This window comes from Mesoplodon bidens, assembly GCF_964165515.1.
Source record: "Mesoplodon bidens genome assembly, chromosome: 6".
Classification (NCBI taxonomy): domain Eukaryota; kingdom Metazoa; phylum Chordata; class Mammalia; order Artiodactyla; family Ziphiidae; genus Mesoplodon; species Mesoplodon bidens.
This window is the reverse complement of record NC_138162.1, coordinates 85,444,374-85,456,667: the sequence shown is the minus strand read 5'-3', so window position 1 is coordinate 85,456,667 and position 12,294 is coordinate 85,444,374. Positions and strand designations below refer to the sequence as shown.

At 41.7% G+C, this 12,294-nt stretch overlaps 2 protein-coding genes across 7 annotated transcripts in view; one reads left to right on the top strand and one right to left on the bottom strand.

Moving 5' to 3' along the window:
* PRUNE2 (prune homolog 2 with BCH domain) overlaps window positions 1-12,294 on the top strand; it is a 270,129-nt gene that overhangs the window by 232,555 nt on the left and 25,280 nt on the right. For 3 of the 4 annotated variants that reach the window (XM_081236833.1, XM_081236832.1, XM_081236831.1), the window contains exon 12: window positions 989-1,162. In XM_081236833.1, coding sequence (XP_081092959.1) covers window positions 989-1,162 — 174 coding nt within the window. Of the gene's footprint in view, window positions 1-988; window positions 1,163-3,947; window positions 4,138-12,294 lie in introns of all 4 variants that reach the window. The other variant, XM_081236834.1, reaches the window with a different exon arrangement.
* The window catches only part of GCNT1 (glucosaminyl (N-acetyl) transferase 1), a 202,979-nt gene continuing 191,756 nt past the window's right edge, over window positions 1,072-12,294 (bottom strand). For all 3 annotated transcript variants that reach the window (XR_014016051.1, XR_014016052.1, XR_014016053.1), the window contains 2 exons: window positions 2,722-2,791; window positions 1,072-1,181 (listed from right to left, as the gene is read on the bottom strand). The gene's annotated coding sequence lies outside the window, so the exon portion shown is untranslated. The remainder of the gene's footprint in view (window positions 1,182-2,721; window positions 2,792-12,294) is intronic.

Here is a 12,294-nt window from a genome sequence, read left to right as displayed (position 1 = left end):
TGTTAAATTCTACTACTACTTGAAGTAAAAATGGAAACAATTGTTGCTTATTCTTTTAAGAAAACTAAAAAAGGTACGCGGGCCTCTCACTGTAGTGGCCTCTCCCGTTGCGGAGCACAGGCTTCAGACGCACAGGCTCAGCGGCCATGGCTCACGGGCCCAGCCGCTCCACGGCATGTGGGATCTTCCCAGACCGGGGCACGAACCCGCGTCCCCTGCATCGGCAGGCGGACTCTCAACCACTGCGCCACCAGGGAAGCCCGGTTGCTTTTTTCTTGATGCACAAGAATGGGTAGTAAATTTCTCCCCCAAGAATGCTCCGTGGGCTTTTTCATTGCCTTGGGCACCCACAAGTAAGAGTCTTGTGAATTTTTGGCCTGGGAGCACTTCTGGTCTACGAGCTTGTTTCTCACTTACTGTAAAACCTTTGTGTAGTATATTTTGAAAAATGTATAAGAAGTAATATCAAATTAATGTCCAGATGCACTCCCAGTAGAGAAGGGGATTCAACCCCACTGTAAGAGTCTTAGAGTGGGGGTCTAGGCTGGCGGTGTCATCAAGATACTGAGCTGAGGGCCCCCAAAACACTCTGAGCACTCAGGATACACCAAGAAATGTGGCACAAGGAAAATAGGGCCTGATGAATAGCCTTTCACCCCATCAGAAAGACCTGCAGTCTACAACTTATATGATCAAGGATGAGTTAGCACCAGCCTATGCCCCCTTGGACCACTACAGACACAAGACAGCTCTAGCTCTTTTCCTATCCCCACCCTCTGCCCGGCCTTCACAATGGATGGGTTGTTCAGTCAGTCAATCAATAAGACTTCACTGAGTGTCCTTTATGTGATCAGGATGGTATCAGGCTCTATCAGAGTTGTACACAACAGGGAGCTCAGGTTGACTCTGCCAGGAGGTCGCTAGTTGCTGAACTGCCTCACCTGTGGAGGTCTTTCTTCTTTATCCCTGCTCTATGCTTCATTTCCAGAGGATCACACAGCCAACAAAGATTCTGGCCAAGAGTCAGAGTCTATTCCGGAATATACGGCAGAAGAGGAGCGAGAGGACAACCGGCTGTGGAGGACCGTGGTGATTGGAGAACAGGAGCAGCGGATTGACATGAAGGTCATCGAGCCCTACAGGAGAGTCATTTCTCATGGAGGTAGCTGAGCTCTGCAAACCTGGGAAGCAAGGAGCGGGGTGGCCATACAGTTTTTATAAGAAAACAAAACTAGGGTTCTCCGCAGCATGACGTCCCAAGACCCTGTTAGGCAGTCAACGTTCAGGGCACTGTAGAGCTGAGCGTATTATTTCATACTCAATTCAGTGAACACTGGAAAGCTTACTATGCAAAAGTAACTTTCCAATGTGAAACATGCCTTTTGCACTGCATACCTGATAGCTATCATCTTCTGTGCAAATTTCTTGAAAGCCATAGTTGTCCAATTTAATAGTGTCTGTTTGGAATTCATATGGGTCAGTTGCAGGGTTTAACTGAATTGTTTTCAAGTCTGTTTTCTACATGGCCTGCAGTAAGAGATGCTTTTAATTCCAGACCAATCTTTGGAATCCTCTTCAGAAGCTTTAGGAAATCTTTTTAGACTTAGCCTGGTCCTTTTTTTCTCCCTAGTTGAAGTTTGCTTTTCTATAAACTCCATTACATCTATGCCTGTCATTACATCTATGCCTATGACACAGGCATAGATGTAATGGACATATCTATGACAACAGCCCACTCCAGCCAAGATCTCCACCCGTTTCATAAGGGACAAGGGAGAGGAAAGGCTCTTTTGTATTTTCACTGCTTTCTTGGAGCTCCAGGAGCCTTGATTAATTTGGGACTCACAAAAAATCCCATGAGCACAAGCGACACATTGAACATTGTCAACTTCAGAATCCCTAAATGGCTTTTTGGCTTTTTCTGCTGCATGCACAACTTCCCTGCAGTCCTGACGCCCCACCCTAACCCCTCAGCTCTTCCAGGAAAAGTGTAAGCCGACAAGGCAATTGTTCTGTCTTCCTTATCGAGGACAGGGAAATAAGTGTCTTGGCGCTGCATTAAACCCGGAGCTTTGGTTTTCTAACAAGCAGGAGAATGTTTTGCCGTTTCCCTCCACCTTCCCTTCACCACAGATTTTCCACTTTCTGCCCCATGCATTGCTACCTCTATGGAAGTATCAGGACCCCCCAGGGCCCCCACCCATGGTAGTGAAGGAAAATGCCCATAGGTGTCCCCGGCCCTGACCTTCCTTTTTCACCATTTGCCCTGAAATGGTAATATGGCCCAGTGATAGCTCCTCTAAGGGAGACTTTTCCCACAGCCCTTTGGAATGAGAGCAGGCCTAATCTGGCTGAAAATGACAGACAGCTGGCCATAGAGTCAATCCTCTTGTTCTTCTAATGAAAAACACAATCTGAACATCATCCAGATCTCCCCAGAAGGTCATATCTCCTTTGCACCACCCATCAGGTATTTTTGGTTTGTTTGCTTTTTAGAAACAAACAAACAAACAAAAAATGACTACAAAATAGCCTATGCTCATTCTAAAAAGTACAAGATATATAGAAAAGTCTGTCAAAGTCTGTCATGCAGTGACAGTCCCTGTACATTTTTACCATTCAGGTCATAAATTAGAAGTCCCTTTGTTGTGAAGAAGGCAGGCTCACGGCTTCACTGTTATTATAAGGCTAAGTTATCTCTTGTTACCCCAGCAGACTCACCTGCTTATTCTTTCATCCACAGTGAAGTTAGGTGGGTTGGATGGGTGGGTTGAGCCCATCGTTCTGTTGCCTGAATCAGGAGAGAGTGATTTTCATCAGCACACCTGGGTCAAAAAAAGCCACTGCTTCCGCCTGTCACATTCTTTGTGAAAACACCTGATATCTCAGGGATAACCTGGTTTGCTGTGCCCTCCATCCCCACCACCTCCTCCCCTTGGCATCTGCTCCTCTCCTTTCTGTGTTGTGAGCTCCTTTTTTGTCTGTGTAGCTGTCTGGTTTGTTGGCGAGAGAAGGCCACCTTTCCCCTCCCTGGCTCTGCCTTGGCCTTCTCCAGGTGCTGGCTTGCATGAGTGTGCCTCTGGCTGCACCCGCCGGAATGTTAGGGAGATGCCACCTCTTCCTATGCCCTGACCAGCTTTTCGGCTCTGGAGGTAAAGACAGTTCACACGTTACTTCTGAGTTTGCCAAAGCTTTGTCTGCTGTCTTAGAAGCTCATACCACTTTCTCAGACCTTAATGATCTGAGAAAGTCACACTCCCTAGTTACCAGTCCATTGAGTTTGTCATCCTGGCTTCTGATGAGCATTTAAAAAAGCAGCACTCCAGAGTGAACAGAGGTGTTGTTTTGGTGTCTTGCATTTTGCTATGAGGAAGTTATCCCACTCAGGCCAGTAGGGAAGTGCCAGCTGTTCAGTGCTCTGGGCAGCACGACTGCAAGATGGGGGTGATGAAAAGCGCTGCTTAAGTTTGCTGCAAGAGTGTCCACACCAGCTGGGAACATCTGTGTGTGAGAGCAGCATTTGAACAAATATTTCAGTCTTCAGCTTTAGTGACCTCCACATGAGCTATGGCCAGAGGCCCTGTACACAATGTGGAAGAATGGGCTCAAGACCCCTCTTGGCCACTGATTAGTCTGTGATCTTGGTACATCACTTAACTCCCCTGGGCCTCAGTTACTTCATCAGTCAAGAAAGGATGATCTCAAAGCCATGTCACCTCCTGTGAGCCCATGAGTAATATCCCTGCCATCTGCTTAAGTAGAAAAGCAAAGAAAAAGAAGTCTGGGTGGTTTGGATTAGCCAACAGTGAGGGGTCACTTTGAGGCCAGAACTGGCATTTTTGAGCCTGAAGCAGAGAACACAATTAAATAACCAAGGGCAGTCATGCCAAAGCATTGTAACGAGGCATTTCCTGTCTTGTGTTTTTACTTCTCTTATTTCATTATAGGAGACTCAGGTAACCTTCTCTGCAGTGTTGCTGGACAAATGATCCTGGAAAGGATGAGAAGAGTTGCAGGCTGGTGTGTGTGTGTGTATGTTTTGGTTGCGACTGTGGTATCTCTCCTTCTCTCTCCATTCCATTTGCTGGCCAGCAAACCTGTGTTACGTCCCTTTCATGCCTCTCTGTTCTCCCTCAGGTAAGGTTTGCATTGTTGCTTCCAAGGGTCTCAGGAGACACCACGGTGGGATAGCTCATGCACCTCAGCACACACACCCTGAATTCACCTCACCGTTACTGAGAAGAGAGTCTGATAAAATACATGTGTTAAAAAGCGAAACCTCACGTGAATTCTGCGTTTGCTGACAGGCAACTTCACTTGAGTCAGCTGCATATTTAGCGTAGAAATTGGGTTAACCGACCCCCTTGGAGACACTGGCGAGGAACAAAATGCAAATGGTCCTGTTCATTCACGTTATTACACTTTGCCAGCAATTGCTAGCTGGAATAGCTCCAAAGCCTGACAACAACGGCACCTGCTCTTGATTTAGAAGAAAACTTTCACGAGGAAATCTTTTTCTCTTTCCTTCTTTACACGCTACATCTCCTCCTCTCCCCCTCTTTCTTTTGTCTCTTCTTCCCTTCCTACAAATCCTGTGCCCCAAAATGCAAAATCCATCATCATTTGTCAAGTTCAGTGATTTTTATAGAGACAATCCCAGCTTAGTCATTGATCAGGAAGTGGTTAAGTTGACCGATGAGTATTCCTTTGGTTAAATAAAGCCAAGCCAACGTGATACTACAACATGCCAAGGACAGACAGCAGTAACACAAACAGCTGAATTGCCATTTAGGATGACTTCTGAAGTACTGTTTATAAACCTCAGTCTTTCCTTTAAAAAACAACAGCAATGTATTCTTAGAAATTCTCCAGAAATAGAAAAAGAAATCAAAGTAACTGAGCGTCATAATCTTGCAATTATCCCGACACCCTGGAGTCAGACAGCTACATTTAGAAAGATGCTTTTGAAAGGATGCTTTTATAAAATTTTTTATTTTTTTAATCTAATTTTTATTAGATATTAGTGTATCACTGATTTGCAATGTTGTGTTAGTTTCAGGGGTGATGTGTTAGTTTCAGCATGATTCAATTGTACATATACATATATCCGTTCTTTTTCAGATTCTTTTCCCATATAGGTTATTACAGAATATTGAGTAGAGTTCCCTGTACTATACAGTATGTCCTTGTTGATGACCTATTTTATATATGGTAGTGTGTATGTGTTAACCCCAAACTCCTAATTTTATCACCCCCTCCCCATTTCCCCTCTGGAAACAATAAGTTTGTTTTCAAAATTTGTGATTCTGTTTCTGTTATGTAAGTAACTTCATTTGTATCATTTTTTTATATTCCACATATAAGTGATATAATACTTGTCTTTCTCTGACTCTGTCTTTCTCTTCACTTAGTACGATAATCTCTAGGGCTATCCATGTTGCTGCAAATGGCATTACTTCATTCCTTTTTATGGTTGAGTAACATTCCATTGTATATATGTACCACATCTTCTTTATCCATTCCTCTGTCGATGGACATTTAGATTGTTTTCATGTCTTGGCTACTGTAAATACTGCTGCAATGAACATTGGGATGAATGCATCTTTTCAAATTATGGTTTTCTCTGGATATATGCCCAGGAATGGGATTGCTGGGTCATATGGTAGTTCAGTTTTTAGTTTTTTAAGGAACCTGCATACTGTTCTCCATAGTGGCTGTGTCAAATTACATTTCCACCAACAGTGTAGAAGGGCTCCCTTTTCTCTGCACGCTCTCCAGCATTTATTGTAGACTTTTTGATGATAGCCATCTGACCAGTGTGAGGTGATACCTCATTGTAGTTTTGATTTGCATTTCTCTAATAATTAGCTTTGTTGAACATCTTCTCATGTGCTTTTTTGGCCATCTGTATATCTTCTTCAGAGAAATGTCTATTTAGAGCTTCTGCCCATTTTTTGATGGGATTGTTTGTTTATTTGATAATGAGCTGCATGAGCTGTTTGTATATTTTGGGGATTAATCCCTTGTCAGTCACTTCATATGCAAATATATTCTCCCATTCTGTGGGTTGTGTTTTCATTTTGTTTATGGTTTCCTTTGCTGTGCAAAAGCTTGTTAAGTTTGATTAGGTCCCATTTGCTTATTTTTGTTTTTATTTTCATTACTCTAGGAGGTGGATCCAAAAAGATATTGCTACGGTTTATGTCAAAGAGTGTTCTGCCTATGTTTTCCTCTAAGAGTGTTACAGTATCTGGTCTTACATTTAGGTCTTTAATCCATTTTGTGTATGGTGTTAGAGAATGTTCTAGTTTCATTCTTTCATATGTAGCTGTCTGGTTTTCCCAGCACCACTACTGAAAAGACTGTCTTTTCTCCATTGTATATTCTTGCCTCCTTTGTTGTAGATTAATTGATCATAGGTGTGTGGGTTTATTTCTGGACTTTCTGTCCTGTTCCATTGATTTATATTTCTGTTTTTGTGTCAGTACCATACTGTTTTGATTCTGTAGCTCTGTAGTATAGTCTGAAGCCAGGGAGCCTGATCCCTACAGCTTCATTTTTCTTTCTCAGGATTGCTTTAGCTACTTGAGGTCTTTTGTGTTTCTATACAAATTAAATTTTTTTTTTCTCTACTTCTGTGAAAAATGCCCTTGGTAATTTCATAGGGATAGCACTGAATCTGTAGATTGCCTTGGGTAGTATAGTCATTTTGACAATATTGATTCTTCCAATCCAAGAACATGGTATACCTTTCCACCTGTTTGTGTCATCTTCATTGTCTTTCATCAGCATCTTACAGTTTTCAGAGTACAGGTCTTTTGCCTCCTTAGGTAGGTTTATTCCTAGTTTTCTGGAAGCATATTTAGGATTTTTTATGTATAGTATCATGTCATCTGCAAACAGTGACTGTTTTACTTCTTTTCCAATTTGGATTCCTCTTATTTCATTTTCTTCTCTGATTGCCATGGCTAGGACTTCCAAAACTATGTTGAGTAAGAGTGGCAGGAGTGGACATCCTTGTCTTGTTCCTGATCTTAGAGGAAATGCTTTCAGCTTTTCACCATTGAGTATGATGTTGACTGGGTTTTTCATATATGGCCTTTATTATGTTGAGGTGGCTTCCCTCTATGCTCACTTTCTGGAGAGTTTTTATCATAAATTGGTGTTGAATTTTGTCAAAAGCTGTTTCTGCATCTATTGAGAGGATCATATGGTTTTTATTATTCAGTTTGTTAATGTGGTGTATCACACTGATTTACTTGTGTATATTGAAAACTCCTTGCATTCCTGGAATAAACCCCACTTGATCATGGTGTATGATCCTTTTAATGTGCTGTTGGATTCTGTTTGCTAGTATTTTGTTGAGGATTTTTGCATCTATGTTCATCAGTGATATTAGCTGGTAATTTTCTTTTTTTCTGGTATCTTTGTCTGCTATGATGGTGGCCTCATAGAATGGGTTTGGGACTGTTCCTTCCTCTTTTGACTTTTTTGGAAGAGTTTCAAAAGAATACATGTTAATTCTTCTGTAAATGTTTTATAGAATTCGCCTGTGAAGCCTTCTGGCCCTGCACTTTTGTTTGTTGGGCATTTTTAAATCACAGTTGCAATTTCAGTGCTTGTGACTGGTCTGTTCATATCTTCTACTTCTTCCTGATTCAGTCTTGGGAGAATAGTACCTTTCTAAGAGTTTGTCCATTTCTTCCAGGTTGTCCAATTTCTTGGCATACAGTTGCTTGTAGTAGTCTCTTATGTTCCTTTGTATTTCTGTGGTGTCAGTTGTGACTTCTTTTTCATTTCTAATTTTATTGATTTGAGTCCTCTCCCTTTTTTTCTTCATGAGTCTGGCTAAAGGCTTATCAATTTTGTTTGTCTTCTCAAAGAACCAGCTTTTAGTTTCATTCATCTTTGCTATTGTTTTCTTCTTTATTTCATTTATTTCTGCACTGATCTTTACGATTTCTTTTCTCCTGCTAACTTTGGGGTTTTTTTGGTTCTTCTTTCTCTAGTTGCTTTAGGTGTAAGGTTAGGTTGTTTGAGACTCTTCTTGTTTCCTGAGGTAAGACTACATTGCTATAAACTTCCCTCTTAGAACTGCTTTTGCTGCGTCCCATAGGTTTTGATCATTGTGTTTTCGTTTTCATTTGTCACTAGGTTTTTGATTTCCTCTGATTTCTTCAGTCACCCATTGGTCATTTAATAACATATGTTTAGCCTCCACGTGTTTGGTTTTTTTTTTTTTTTTTTTTTTTACAGTTTTTTCCTTGCAGTTTATTTCTAATATCATAGCATTGTGGTCAGAGAAGATGCTTGATATGATTTCCGGTCTCTCAAATTTACTGAGGTTTGTTTTGTGGCTCAGCATGTGATCCTGGAGAATGTTCCATGTGCACATAAGAAGAATGTGTATCCTGCTGCTTTCAGATGGAATATTCTATAAATATCAATTAAGTCCATGTGATCTAATGTGTCATTTAAGGCCTGTGTTTCTTTATTGATTTTCTATCTGGATGATCTGTCCATTGATGTAAGACGGGTGTTAAATTCCCCCATTATTATTATTTTTAACATCTTTATTGGAGTATAATTGCTTTACAATGGTGTGTTAGTTTCTGCTTTATAAAAAAGTGAATCAGCTATACATATATCCCCATATCTCTTCCCTCTTGCATCTCTCTCCCTCCCACCAAGTCTCCCATTATTATTGTGCTACAGTTGATTTCTCCTTTTAGGAGAAATGGCTGTTAGCATTTGCCTTATATATTGAGGCACTCCTACATTGGATTTGTATATGTATTTACAATTTTTATATCTTCTTCTTGGATTGATCCCTTGATCATTATGTAGTGTTCTTCTTTCTCTCTTGTAACAGTCTTTATTTTAAAGTCTATTTTGTCTGATATCTGTATTGCTGCTCCAGCTTTCTTTTGATTTCCATTTGCACGGAATACCTTTTTCCATCCCCTCACTTTAAGTCTGTATGTGTCCTTAGATCTGAAGTGGGTCTGTTGTAGACAGAATATATACGGGTCTTGGTTTTGTGTGTGTGTGTCATGCAGGCCTCTCACTGTTGTGGCCTCTCCCGTTGCGGAGCATAGGCTCCAGACGCGCAGGCCCAGTGGCCATGCCTCACGGGCCTAGCCGCTCTGCGGCATGTGGGATCTTCCCGGACCGGGGCACGAACCCATGTCCCCTGCATCGGCAGGAGGACTCTCAACCACTACGCCACCAGGGAAGCCCCAGTCTATGTCTTTTGGTTGGGACATTTAATCCATTTAAATTTGAGGTAATTATTGATATGTGAGTTCTTATTGCCATCTTGTTAAATTGTTTTGGATTTGCTTTTGTAGGTCTTTTTTATTCCCTCCCTCTTTTGTTCTCTCCTATTGTGATTTGATGACTATCTTTAATGTTGTGTTTGGATTGCTTTTTCTTTTTTGTGTGTTAACCTATTGTCGATTTTTGGTTTGTGATTACCATAAGGTTTCGATATAGCAGTCTATATATATACAAGATTGTTTAAAGTTGCTAGTCTCTTAATTTCAAATGCATTTCCAATATCCTGCATGTGTACTCTCCTCTTCTCACGATTGCTGGGTTTTCATCGTGTGGATGATTTCCTACCTTTACTGTATGTTTGCTTTTTACTGGTGAGCTTTCCCGTTTGTAATTTTCTTGTTTCTAGTTGTGGCCTTTTCTTTTTCGCTGAGAGAAGTTCCTTTAGCATTTGTTGTAAAGCTGGTTTGGTGGTGCTGAATTCTCTTAGCTTTTGGTTGTCTGTAAAGCTTTTGATTTCTCTGTCAAATCTCAGTGAGAGCCTTGCTGGGTAGAGTATTCTTGGTTGTAGATTTTTCCCTTTCATCACTTTAAGTATATCATGCCACCCCCTTCCAGACTGCAGAGTTTCTGCTGAAAGTTCAGCTGATAACCTTATGGGGATTCCCTTGTATGTTATTTGTTGCTTTTAATATTTTTTCTTTGTCTTTAATTTTTGTCAATTTGATTATTATGTGTCTTGGTGTGTTCCTTCTTAGATTTATCCTGTATGGGGCTCTGCATTTCCTGGACTTGAGGGTTTCCTTTTTCATGTTAGGGAAGTTTTTGGCTATTATCTCTTCAAATATTTTCTCAGGCCCTTTCTCTCGCTATTCTCCTTCTGGGATCCCTATAATTCAAATGTTGGTGCGTTTAATGTTGCCCCAGAGGTCTCTTAGACTGTCCTCATTTCCATGGCAGTGATTTTCTACCATTCTGTCTTCCAGCTCACTTATTTGTTCTTCTGCCTCATTTATTCTGCTACTGATTCCTTCTGGCATATTTTTCACTTCACTTATTGTACTGTCCATCTCTGTTTGTTCTTTAAAGCTTCTAGCTCTTTATTAAATATTTCTTTTATCCTCTCAGTCTGTGCCTCCATTCTTTTTCTGAGATCTTGGATCATCTTTACTATCACTACTCTGAATTCTTTTTTGGGTAGATTGCCTATTTCCACTTCACTTAGTTGTTCTTCTGGGGTTTTATCTTGTTCCTTCATCTGGAACATATTTCTTTGCCATCTCATTTTGTCTAACTTTCTGTGTTTGTGGTCTCTGTTCCTCCAGCTGCAGGACTGTAATTCTTCTTGGTTCTGCTGTCTACCCCCGGTGGGTGAGGTTGGTCCAGGGGCTTGTGCATGCTTTCTGACGGGAGGGACTGGTGCCTGCCCACTGGTGGGTGGAGCTGGGTCTTGTCCCTCTAATGGGCAGGGCCAGGTTAAGTGGTATATATATATATAGGCAGCTGTTGGCTCAGGATGACTTTAGGCAGCCTGTCTGCTGATGGGTGGGGCTCTGTTCCCACCCTGTTGGTTGTTTGGCCTGAGGTGTCCCAGCACTGGAGCCTGCAGGTTGTTGGGTGGGGCCAGGTCTCGGTGCCAAACTGGCGACCTCCAGGAGAGCTCACGCCAATGGGTATTCCCTGGGGTGTCCACCACCAGTGTCCTTGCCCCCACAGTGAGCCCCAGCCAATCCCCCCTCCCCAGTAGACCCTCCAAGATGCACAGGTAGGTCTAGCCCAGGCTCCTGTGGAGTCACTGCTCTGCCCTGGGCCCCAGTGCACATTAAACCTTGTGTGCGCCCTCCAAGAGTGGAGTCTCTGTTTCCCCCAGTCCTGTGGAGCTGCTGTGCTAAAGCCCCACTGGCCTTCAAAGTGCCAAATGCCTGAGGGATCCTCTGACCAATGCCAGGCCCCCAGGCTGGGGAGCCTGATGTGGGGCTCAGAGGCTCAGAACTCTCACTCCTGTGGGAGAACCTCTGTGATATAATTATTTTCCAGTGAGGGATTTGATTATATCACGAAAGATCCCCTCCTACCATCTCATTGTGGCTTCCTCTTTGTCTTTGGGTATATATCTTTTTTTGTTAGGGTTGAGTCTTTTTTTTGTCAATGGGTGTTCAGCAGTTAGTTGTGATTTTGGTGTTTTCGTGTGAGGAGGTGAGCTCAAGTCCTTCTACTCTGCCATCTTGTCTCTGCCTTTCCTGGTGTCTCTCAGAAGAATACTTTTGTACTTGTTTTTAAGAGGGATTCATTATGCCTATTTTTTTCTTTTAATGAACTCTGTCTTTTTCATTGTGCTGAGCCTGAACTGCATATTTTTGTGGTGTTAGGGTGGCTTAGTGACACTAATCCTATCCTTTGCGGATTTCTATTCAGTTATGGCTCTTCCTAAACGAAACTGTTTGTGGAACAAACACTTCTTATATTAAAATATATCTCCTTCTGCCATTTTCCTTCATACCACATTCTAAAAAAAAAAGTTAGTAAATACCTACATTTCGGAAAAGATGGGACTAACGCAAAAAATGCAGAGGGAAGCTACTGCAATCCTGTTTTGCAAATATGTGTTGCATCAGGTATATACTTTTGTAGGTAGCATCTTCTAAGATATGTAGCATAAACATTGTCTACAGCAACCTCAAATTAGTAATATATGCAAACCCATAATTTGATGTATTTGTAGTTGGTATCACTTTCTTCCCCCACCTCTTTTGTGGTAGAGTCATACTCTCTATCCTTGTATAGAACATCTTATTAAACTGCTTTTCAAGAGTTAAGCCCATCCAAATCTATATCCAGCCAGTATTTTACTGCCTTGTAATCACCAGAGGGGTATTTAGAGTTCTGAAAAAATGAAACACACTGAGTTCTGATCAGGCTTGAGGGTGTGTCCTGTCCTCCTACTCAAAGCTTTGAGGAAATCTCTTTAATGTTTCTGAAGTCCAGAACTATGTTATATGACACAAATCACAAATGTTT